Source organism: Hemibagrus wyckioides, linkage group LG28 (assembly GCF_019097595.1).
Source record: "Hemibagrus wyckioides isolate EC202008001 linkage group LG28, SWU_Hwy_1.0, whole genome shotgun sequence".
NCBI lineage: Eukaryota > Metazoa > Chordata > Actinopteri > Siluriformes > Bagridae > Hemibagrus > Hemibagrus wyckioides.
The window spans coordinates 4,034,272-4,046,147 of NC_080737.1; the positions used below are offsets into that span (position 1 = coordinate 4,034,272).

The 11,876-nt window shown below is 36.9% G+C and overlaps 1 protein-coding gene across 2 annotated transcripts; it reads left to right on the forward strand.

Moving 5' to 3' along the window:
* The first annotated feature begins 128 nt into the window (after window positions 1–128).
* Window positions 129–11,642, forward strand: LOC131348277 (NACHT, LRR and PYD domains-containing protein 1a-like). Of its 2 annotated transcripts, none has more exons than XM_058383081.1 (10): window positions 129–965; window positions 2,234–2,280; window positions 2,722–2,801; window positions 6,839–6,915; window positions 7,304–7,518; window positions 7,963–8,210; window positions 9,915–10,031; window positions 10,225–10,268; window positions 10,477–10,512; window positions 10,697–10,832. In XM_058383081.1, the coding sequence occupies exons 1-10, from the start codon at window positions 844–846 to the stop codon at window positions 10,701–10,703; spliced, it is 993 nt and encodes a 330-aa protein (XP_058239064.1). In that variant the 5' UTR covers window positions 129–843; the 3' UTR covers window positions 10,704–10,832. The 2 variants fall into 2 exon arrangements, with proteins under 2 accessions (XP_058239064.1, XP_058239063.1); XM_058383080.1 differs by having other exon boundaries at window positions 645–965; window positions 10,124–10,268; window positions 10,697–11,642.
* Window positions 11,643–11,876: the final 234 nt, after the last annotated feature.

An 11,876-nucleotide genomic window follows, 5' to 3' on the forward strand; every position in this document is an offset into this window, starting at 1 on the left:
TTCTTTTATTACAGAAGCAATAACATGTTAAAACAAGTGGATTAATATAAACCTGTCCATTATTTTATTTTGGATAATTTGTTCTCTCCTATCATGTGACTACCAACCAGGAAGGGTGAAGGCTCAAGTGTTTCCTTCAAAACACATGAAGTCATCTGATCAGTGCTACTCGTGCGTCACATGACTGTCTGAAGAATGAGCTATCTGCCCTCTTACACATACATGATCTCACAGATTCCCACAATTAGATAGTGTATCCCTGACACAGTGAGAACATTCCAGAATAGATGCCCAATTTTGGACATATGCTAGCATTATGACATTAGATGAGTTAATTTTAATATCATGGGTTATTAATTTTTTTAAAATACCTTTTAACTAAAGTGATATAGCCAAATTCCATTTATTTTTCTATTTTGACTAGAATAATCAGCTTTAAAAGAAGAACATTATTTTATCCCAGTACGTACTTCAGTTTGAAAGATTTTTAAATTTCAATGATATCCTTAGCAATATACCAAAGTATAACCCAAATACAATTGTCTGGAAATTAAATATATGAATGATGTGAAGGTTGTGTCTTGCCCAGAGAAAAATAGCTCCCTGAAGAGCCACTGTAGATGTTCTAGAGCTTTGTCATTGTTGTGTCTGTGTTAGTAGACACCATGTGAAGGTGGTCAGAGATGCTGAGAGAAAAAAAATGTTTGAGGACAAGCAGTGGCTCCTGTGAATCAATTATATAAATGATATGATGCACACTTTAATATATATTATACAGTATGATACTTAAGGAATTCAATTCAACACAATTCATTCAAAAATTCCTTTAATTAGAGTTGCACAATGTCTTTACACACATGTGGGTGTCCGCCTACAGTATATGTATATATACAGGCATATGTTCTTAAACTGAAAGTACGGCAAAGGCATTCTTTGTTGCTCTGTCATTTCCTCAGCTACTTAAGGTACGTACTAATAAATAACAACAAGTGTGCTTTATTTCTGCTTCATATGGAATGTGTTTTATATTTTAATCGTGAATATCTTTATTGTACAGAAATACATAATTGTCTTATTTTTTGTCTACATTAAAAACTGTTATAATTTGTAATGGTGCTTGGATAGGTCAGGGCTTTTTTTCATCAAGGTCCCTGAATTAGTGACCTAAATATCAGGGTTAATAGATATTCTTTATTCTAATACATCATATGAATTTATTAGATCTAGTTTAATCTGGTGTATTCATTAGGAAACAATAAAGATAATTTGCTATGTAAACTTCATTCAAGCACTGAAGAGAAAAAGCAATTATTTCAACAAATGTTATAAGTAATATAAAAATAATAAAAATAATAAAAGGAAAAAAGCTGGACTGAAAAATAATTTTTGGTCAATCTAGAAACAAAACACTGTCTTTCTTTCTTTCTTTCTTTCTTGATTGATTCATTTATAGTAAATGAAGCATCTGTAGTTCAGCAGAAGCAGTTCGACATGTAACTCAGTGTCTCTGACTTTGATTTTGAGGATATTTTGGTGGGTATTTTAGATTAAAGCTGCTTACTATGTCCCACCTTGAGTTTTTTTTTTTTTATTTATTTAACTGTAATTACTAGGCAATTAGAAACGTTCCTTAATGTCAATGTTAAGAAGATTTAGCAGTATCTTTGAAAGATAAACAGCATTCTACATTTACATTTACAGTATTTGGCAGATGCCCTCATCCAGAGCAAAAGTGCTTTGAAGTCTGTATCAATGAATTCATCATAATGGTTCACTAGTTTACACACTAGGTATACCATAAGTAAACAGTCAGTGACTCATCTATATGGACATCTGGGGGACGTCTAGGAGAAAGGGAGATCACAAGATTGCTCTTATTAGCTTAGTTTTCATTTTTTCTAATATTAATGTTCAATTCTTCTCGGTTTCTTCCTAATATTATCTCAGGGAGTTTTCTTGCCACGGTTGCCTTTGGCTTCCTCATTAGGGATTAATATGAATATAAATCTAAAACTCATTAAAAAACTTTAGACATTTAATCTGTACACTTGTGGTTAAAAGTCTTTCTATTATAACCTTGTCCACTCTTTTACAAATTAGCATTTACACCCGATGATAAGTCATGTCTTTAGTTTCTGCCTGGTTTCATGGATAAATATCCTGTTTTTGATGTTTGTCCAGCATGACAGTATAATTTGCAATTTAAAAATGTAATTTTCTCTTCTTGTTGTAGTTTTGAAAAAGTGATAGAGAAACAACCAGAGATGTCTGTCAGCTGTGGTAAGATTTTAGATCAGGTTCATGTATTCATCATGTCTGCATGTGTTTTTACTGTAATTCTTTGTTTCTTTCTCCCTATATTTTGGTAGAACTTAAATGAAATGTGCAAAAAAATATACGGAACAAAAATAATTTGTGCCACAATAATAACGCTCAAAACATTACCCTTTAGTACTCATATATTATAATTGTTTCAATGGTTTAGAATGTTTAAAATTCTATTTTTTTTTTTTTTTTTAGAATTATTAGTGATTTATTCTGATTCACTAAACAAATCAAAGCTTGATTGTATTTGATTAAGCCTGTTAGACTGGTTAAATATTGAATAGCATAGTATAATGTATATTATAAAGTGTAAAGATCTAATCTTTAAAAATAACTGCATATATTTATATGGCTGTGTTTTGTTTATTCTCCAAATTTTGGGGGGGTTTTTTTCAGTATGTTTTTCACATTTTGGTGAACACAATAGGACAGACACTGGCTGCACATCTATACTGCAGACTCTCTCCCCCGGAAAAGTAAGTATCACTGATGCTGGTATACAGTTGAAGACAAAATTATTAGCCCCCCATGTCAAATATAATATCACTTATATTATATAAGTGATGTTTAACAGAACAATTTTTTCACAGTATTTTTCTTCTAGAGAAAGTCTGATTTCTACGGAAGCCGAGAGAGGCCATGTGATATTATTTTTGCCTTTGTTTTCTTGTGATCACGACATAATCAGAATCTAATGACGTATTTTTTTGCTGGAAAATTAGGCGCAGTTTCAACTGACTGTTGCACATACACGTTGGCGTCAGCATCTTCATAAATGTATTGTAATGTCTGCTGTAAAGATGGGATTTATCTCTGCATTAAGAGAGAGGGGTGTCCCTGAAGAGAATCTCACAAAAATGGAGGTAGATAAGGCAAGTTGCCAGTCGTGATCACATCACAAGAAAATATATATCGATATCACAAGATCATTAAGTCGAGATCACGAGAAAACAACTTTTGTTATCTCAAGATCATGAGAAACTTAAGTCACGATAACGAGAAAACAAAAGCAAAAATAATAATATCACATGGCCTCTCTCAGATTCCGTAGATTTCTTTTAGTTTGGCTGAAATAAAATAATTATTTTTAAAAATGAAAAAAACTAAGGTCAAAATTATTAGTCCCCTTAAGGAATTATTTGTTTGATTGGCTACAGAACAAACCACTGTTGTCCAATTACTTGCCTTGACAAAAGAAATTAGTTTAGACTTGAGAAAAAGAATTGTTCATGCTCACAAAGGAGGAGAAGGATATACACGTTTATCAAATCATATTCAAGAACTGCCGTGAGAAGTATTATCAAGAGGTTTAAAGAGACCCACACAGTGGAGAACAAGACTGGCAGAGGCAGGTAGTGAAAGATTTCAAAACCTTTGGAAAGAAAAGTAGTGAGAGAGGTTTCTAAAGACCCAAGCAACTGCCAGGACACTAGTGAATGACTTAGCAAAGTCTGGGATTTATGTATCAATGAAGACAGTCACTAGAGCCTTGCACAGGAATGGACTGCGAGGTTGCCGACCAAGAAAGACTCCACTTCTGAAGAAGAGACACCTACAAGCTAGACTCAAGTTTGTTAAGGACAACCTGGGGAAAAATGATTCATACTGGAAACATGTCCTTTGGTCAGATGAGACAAAACTAGAGCTCTTTGGCCATAGAGATGTTGCCTATGTTTGGAGAAAGAAGGGAGAGGCGTTCAACCCAAAGAACACGGTTCCCACAGTGAAACATGGCGGTGGGAGTATAATTCTGTGGGGAAGTTTCAGTGCGTTTGGAACTGGGAATCTCGTCAGGGTTGAAGGAACCATGAAAAAGGAAGACTACAAGAAGAGAGACAACCTCAGACAGTCTGCAACAAAGCTTGGTCTGAGTCAATATTTTGTCTTCCAGCATGATAACGTCCCAAAACATACCTCACTTCTGGTGAAGAACTACCTACAAAGGAGCAAAGTGAACATCCTTGACTGGCCTGCACAAAGCCCAGACTTAAATCCAATAGAAAATCTGTGGGGCACACTAAAGTTCAGAGTTCATGCCAGAAGACCAACGAATCTGGAGGAGCCTGAGAGATTGGCTAAGGAGGAATGGGCTGCCACTCCTCAGGAGACATGTTATCAAAAAAAGGGGATACACTATTGACTATTAAAATCAGAGGGCTAATAATTTTGACCTGTAGACTTTTTTTATTCTTGGTTATAATTTTTGTTTCTGTTTGTATTACAAACACTATAAGCTTACTAAATAAACTATTATGTTTAAAAATGCTGTGTTGAAAAAATCTTCTCTCCGTTAAACAGCACTTCTTAGTTACCAATCTTTGATACTAGCCGTCAAGCCCCAGAAACTGCTTCAGCCCCTTTTTGGTCTTAGGTCTCAGGCAGACCGCAGTTGATGCTGTCTTATCAATTTGCGGGTGCACCTGCCTATAGCCCAAGTTGAAGCCCAGATACCATATTTTCACCCATACAGTTGCACACTTTTCATTTTTGCTGTGAGTCCCACCCATCTCAACGAATGACATTTTCTGTGTTCAGGTAGCTGATCAGTGAGGTGCTCTATGTGGTCACTGTGACCTGGTAAAGGCAAAAAACTGACAACCTGTGCTTACTGGGACAGCTAGATGTCTGAGCTACCTATCCTAGTACCAAGCATCAATCTGAACAAATGAATTAATTTTGCAAGCATTTAATTGAGTGGCTTCACCAGCCCATCCCTGTGCAAATGATAAACACTGATGCAAATCAATGAAATCATTATTTGTACAGTTCACAAAGAAGGCATGATATAAAGGATGTGCCTTGGTCAGTCATGATCTCTTTTGGGATCCCAATTTGAAAGCTAGCATTCTGAGATCTTGTGGGGAGCCATGGCTTCTGGGTATCACTTTGCATGGTCCATAAATAAAATACAAAATATGCCCTCCTGCAGTTCATTCTATTGGCCCAAAGAGGGCCATACTAATACCACTGTCAGATTCACCAGCTGACATTTGCAATATGCCACACCCCACCCGTGAACAATGATTGCGCAATGGAAATGGGCCATGAGACAATTAATGTTTTTTCCTGGCCCTTTCCAGCCATAGATCTAAGATGAACTGCATGGAACAGGTTTTCCCTACAGCTCTTCAGTACTAACAATTGTTTTGTCTCTTCCTGCATCACTTGATGCAAACTATCCTTAATACCAGAGAAGTATGGGTGGGATAGTGCAACAAAATTGTGATTTCTTGGATTTGTTGACCCTCTCTTCACTTGCTTGAAGGCATGTCCCAGGATTTCATCAGATAACTGCTCCAGGAGAATAAGCTTATGGGAAATCACTGCCAAGGGTGGAGAAGTGGATTGCCTCCCCAACCACAATGTCCCCTTGATGTGTAGTTGCCGTTAACAGCCACATAACTTCCTCCTCAGCCAATGCTGCACATTTTCCAACCCATGTTTGGGTGTTGGAGGAACCATTGACAAACATTTCTCTTACTAATGCCTGAAACCCTGGGCAATTTGTCTAAAGAATAAGTGGATGGGTTAGGCATGAAATATTTGCCACCTCTGATTTATGCTTTTTCTCCCTGAATTTAATAATGGCTGGCACCATCAGACACACACACACACAACCGAGATCTGATCTCAACAGAGAACTGAACTGTGCTAGACACACACACACGCACACAATTGAGAACTGTTTCTCATCAGAGAACTGAACTGTGCTGGACATGGACACACGCACACAATTGAGAACTGTTTCTCATCAGAGAACTGAACTGTGCTGGACATGGACACACACATACAACTGAGAACTGTTCTCAACAAAGAACTGTACTGTGCTGGACATGGACACACACACACACAAAATTGTGTGATACTTCCTTGTACACTCAGTGAGATGTGGTACATTACTGCTCAATCGGGAGAGGCCTGAGGTGTGTGATGAATCCAGATCAGGGTCTTTTTTAGCTGCTGAGTAAAGACGTATGAGCAGTTAATCTCAGGGAGCCGCAGTGTTCGGAAGCATCAGTGGTGCTCCTCAAGTGTCCACACAGAAACATACAGCATTACAGAGCACATTCTATTCTTCTTTTAGCCATTCCTACACTGCTATCACATGTTCCAAAAGCTTTAAGAAGGCCTCTGGATGGTCTGTGTCAGCCATGTTGGTGGGCGTTATTAGTGGCATGGTGACACATGAGGACACAGCTAGAGATGTGGCAGGCTACAGCAGCTTCTGAAGTGCCTGTCTGCTCCTGCCTGAGGGCTTTTGAAGCACTGTGTTCTTTTTAACCTTTTGAAGGATGAGAAGGGACTTGAGTTCCCCAAATGCAGAGGTTTCCATAGTGGCATCTGAGTCTTCCCAGATGCCAGGTTTTGGAACCACTATAGAACCCACTGGAGGCAGGTAGTATTTTAGCAGGACATAAAACCATGAAAATAAGTGTGTTCACAGATTTGACTGGTCAGTTATATACGATTAAGCAATAAAACTCCTTTTTCATCTATCTGTTCTATTTAACAGCCCTCAGCAGACATTTGTCATCAGCTGAAACCATTTACACCTCACTTGGTTAAAAACTGTGAAGAGGATGAATACCGGTAATGTAACTGCTTTTATTATTAATGTAGTCTAGGACAAGTAACAGATTTGTCCCAACTATTCGTTTTTTATTCACAGCTGCGTGGCAGACAAGTAGGTTGGGAAAAAATGGCAATCATTATTGACTTATGCTCAAGTTTTTATTCAGTGTTTAAACTTAACATGCTTCATGGTAATAAGTAAAAACTTTATGCTCAAACTATAGTGCACACTAGAAGAGTGTATTAACAGTATAATTGTATGCTAGTCTGTATTAATGCACTAACAATTACCTCGCCACCACCTTTAACAGATATGATTTGTTTACCCCTGCATTCTTACAACCTCTTGATCACTGACATGCATAGCAGAGCATGCTTCTGGCCTGGGTTTTCTATTTTTCTTCAGGTTTTTCTGCCCTTGTCCTGGTCAGTTCCTGTGTGAATTTACCAACATTGTGTTTGAGATGGAAAGTGAAGGGGAAGTGAAGTACAGAATAATGTCCTGGGACAACTGGCTCTTAAACAATTTACCCCCCCCAAAAAAACCTGCAGGACCTCTGTATAATATTGACGGTCCCAAAGATTCAATCCTTCGTTTGCACTTCCCACATTGTGAGACGGGTGAGTCGACCTTTCACTAGCATTTACAAATTTAAGATTGGTGTAAACTTGCAAACTTAGAATGGTAAAAGTTTGTAACACCGGAAAAAAGCCCATCCAAAATGATTTATTACCAGGGTCTACGGAAAAGTGAGGAAGAGTGTTGAAATTAAGCAATTATATAAAATGAATATAAGTCAAAATATAGACATAACGCTGTGGTAATCAGTAGCCACCTGGTGGTCCAGCAGCAGGATCCCGCACTCTCATTACCGCAGCCCAGGTTTGATGCCCAGGCAGAGAGCCAACCCATCCACTGAAGAGATAACTCTCACTACCAGTCCCAAGCCTGGACAAAATATGAGGGTTGTGTAAGGAAGGGCATCTGGCATAAAACCTGTGCCATATCAAATATGTGTAACAGTGGTAATAAGTACATCTGATATTTTTAATCTAATGTTACAGGTAAAGGCAAGGCAAAACTGGCTGTAGCACATGTGTCTGATGGTAAAGTGGAGATCATTCAGCCACAAACAGTGACAGACACACATGTGATCATAAACATTCAGAGTCTCTGCCCATTTGGTTTAATTTCACCCTGGAATACAAATTTCATCAGGGCCCAAGTTCTACTGTTCTACAAAAAATTTACAGAGCACAACAAGAGTAAACTGAACATCCACCTCCTGCCAGCAAATGTGCCAGTTAAAGAGGTAATCTGCTTGAACCAATATCTACACTCACATGTGGACAAAATTGTTGGTACCATTCCATTAAAGAAAGACAATGGTGATTGAAAACATTTGAAACTGACAAGAAATAATAAATAAAAATTAACTGAAAACTAATGAAACAGACATTTCTTTTTAATTGTGGTTAAACAGAAGCATTTAAAAAAACAAACTGATAAAACTGCCCTGGACAAAAATGATGGTACGCTTAACTTAATATTTTGTTGCACAACCTTCTGAAGCAATCACTACAATCAAGCGATTTTTGTAACTATCAATGAGACTTCTGCACCTGTCAACAGGTATTCTGGCACACTCCTCGTGAGCAAACTGCTCCAGCTGTCTCAGGTTTGTAGGGTGCCTTCTCCAGACTGCATGTTTTAGCTCTTTCCACAGATGTTCAAAAGGATTTAGATCAGGGCACATAGAAGGCCACTTCAGAATTGTCCAATGTTTTGTTCTTAGCCAGTCTTGGGTGTTGTGTTTTGGGTATTTTATCCTGTTGGAGGACCTGTGACTGAGACCAAGGTTTCTGACCCTGGGCAGCACATTTTGCTCCAGAATGCTTTGATAGTCTTGAGATTTCATTGTAACCTGCACAGATTTAATACAATCTCTGCCAGATGCAGCAAGTCAGCCCCAGAAAATAACCAGGCCTCCTCCATGTTTCACAGTAGGTACAGTGTTCTTTTCTTTGTATGCTTTATTTCTGCATCTGTGAACATAGAGCTGATGTGACTCGCCCAAAAGCTCCAGTTTTGACTCATCTGTCCAAAGGACATTCTCCCAAAAGTTTGGTGTCTTGTCAATATGCATTTTGGCAAGTTCCAGTCTCACTTTTTTATGATTTGCTTACAACAGTAGAGTCGTCCTCTGTGATCTTCCATTAAGACCACTTTGACTCGAGCGATGATGGATGGTGCGATCTGACACTGATGTAACTTGACCTTGGAGTTCACCTCTAATCTCTTTGGAAGTTGTTCCGGGCTCTTTGGTTACCATTCATATTATCTGTCTCTTCAATTTGTCATCAATTTTCCTCTTGTGGCAACATCGAGAGAGGTTGGCTATAGTCCTGTGGACCTTAAACTTCTGAATAATATGTGCAACTGTAGTCACAGGAACATCAAGCTGCTTGTAGATGGACTTATAGCCTTTATCATGCTTATAGCCTTTATCATGCTTGTCTATAATTTTCCTTCTAATCTCCTGAGACAATTCTCTCCTTAGCTTTCTGCGGTCCATGTTCAGTGTGGTGCACACCATGATATCCAACAGCACAGTGACTACTTTTCACCCTTTAAATAGCCAGACTGACTGATTACAAGTTTGAAGACACCTGTAATGCTAATCACAGGACACACTTTAATTCAGCATGTCTATATGGTCAAAATATTTTTAATCTTTTTTAGTGGTACCATCATTTTTGTCCAGGCCAGTTTCATTACTTTGATTTTTTAAATGCTTCTGTTGAACTACAACTGAAAAGCAATGTTTGATTTTCGTTAGTCAATTTTCAGTACATTTTTATTTATTAATACTTTTGTTATTTCAGTGACCATTGTGGGTTTTTCATTCTTTAATGGAAGGTACCAACAATTTTGTCCATGTGTGTTTATAAAAATATTTAGAAGAATAATATTCGGATTTAAATGTCTATTTTTATGCTTTGTCTTGCCCTTTAAGGTGCAGAAACAATACAAGAGCTACACATACATTGTGACAACTGCCAGTTGTGAGCTGAAGCCTAGAACAAGATACAAACTTCGCTGTATTACTCCTGACAGTGTTTTACAATCTGAGGTAGTTTACTAAAAGCCCATCATGAACACTTTTGTAAAATATGATTAATCTTAGGAATTCAGGAATGACCTGTTAATCACTTGTTTCCTTAGCTTGTGGAATTTCATCGTGACTGTAGCCCCAACTATCACCCCACGTTTGACATGCTCTTAAATATTGAGGTTACTAAACTCACATTAATTCTTTTGAATAGAAGAGGCAGGGAGGTTTGGACACCATCTGTAGTCTTGCTTACAGGTAAGTGAATTTTTCGGAGACTTCTGAGACACATCAGTGTGCCATGAAGAAGTGAAACTGTAGTTTTACACAGATGATACAGAGTGAAATGCCCCCTACTGGTTTTGTTGAAGATGAATAAATGATTTGGACTGGATGTCTATTGTAGCTGTACTTTAATTACATAATGTCAATCTGTCTGGTCTTGTTCTTTGTCTGGTCACATCAGGTACAGAGCCAGACTCACACAGCCTGGATACAGCAGGTAAGGCTGTCTGACTAGCTCTGAATTTTACATCCACCTTAGAAATTGGCACCAAGACACAACTAACAATTTTCTATAACAAGTGCATGTTTGGTGATTCATCACATAATCCAATTAATGTGAATCCTGTTGCAGTGAAAACACCTTGCTGTTTAGAATCATTTGATTATGGTTTGTATTGCAGGTGCTGACTTTGTGGATGAACACAGAGAAACACTCATTCAGAGATTTCCTTCAGAGATGGAGGTTGCAGACTGTCTGATAGGCAAGAACATGATTTCTAAGGAGATGTACAATAACATTCAGGCAAAGTCAACACCTCAGGATAGAATGAGAGAACTGTACACATATCTTGACTCAGTGGGAAGAGCTGCAAAGCAAGAATTCTATAACATCCTTGAAAATGACCACAGCTGTTTAGTTGATGAACTGAAGTCAGGTCAGACTTGAGCTGGAGTAAATAACACACTCTAAATTATTCACACACATTCTAAAGATCCATTTAGATGTTAATACACACACACTTATGGCAACATGTGTTTTCTCTGTTGATAATTTTAATTCTATTTCATTACTCCGTTCTAATATGCTAATATGTATATGTTATATAAAATTAAATCGAACCTTAATTTCTTATCATTTCCACATCGTAGAACAAAATGATACAAAAAAAAAATTTACATTTGTAATTATTGTGATTATTATGTGATTATTCTATTATTTTGCTTCCAGTGGATTGAGTTCATAACTACACATTTATTTATCGTAGGCTATATTGTACATTTTGATCTGAATTTTTAAAGCAGGGGTGTCAAACTCATTTTTAGTTTTATTTAGAAACAAATCTCTTTGTGCAAATCTCTCTATGCATTTTGTTTCATTTAATTATTATATTGAGGTTTTTTTTTTAATGGTCTGATTTCTTTACATATCTTTCCTTTAATCTCTGAAAGTGCTTCATGGCTGTGCTCCAGTCTGTTCCCATGTTCCTCGCCTATTTTCAGAAGTGTTATGCTAAATGTTTTATTCATATTTTTATTCCTTTTTATTTATTTTTATTGATAAAAGTAACAAACAGGTGATCATAGATGTTATAGATAATTAATCAACACCAGTTTCCTCGTCTTTAAATACCCTTTAGAATTGTTTCTATATATATATATATATATATATATATATATATATATATATATATATATATATATATATATATATATATATATTAAATCATTTCCACATCATATTATAATACTCTCTCGAATACTGTTGTATGGGAACTTGCCTGTTTTTATCTCGTGCTTTTGAATTGCAGTTTTTTCTATGTTAGATGCTTTTTCTGTGTTCCAATGTTTTTGGATTTTCCA

Excerpts from the sequence above, each read along its gene's own strand:
- LOC131348277 (XM_058383080.1), top strand. The coding sequence starts at position 844 with ATGTCTTTACACACATGTGGGTGTCCGCCTACAGTATATGTATATATA. Across the intron at positions 2,281-2,721 it reads AGAGATGTCTGTCAGCTGTG|TATGTTTTTCACATTTTGGT; the intron begins GTAAGATTTTAG and ends GGTTTTTTTCAG. Across the intron at positions 2,802-6,838 it reads AGACTCTCTCCCCCGGAAAA|CCCTCAGCAGACATTTGTCA; the intron begins GTAAGTATCACT and ends TCTATTTAACAG.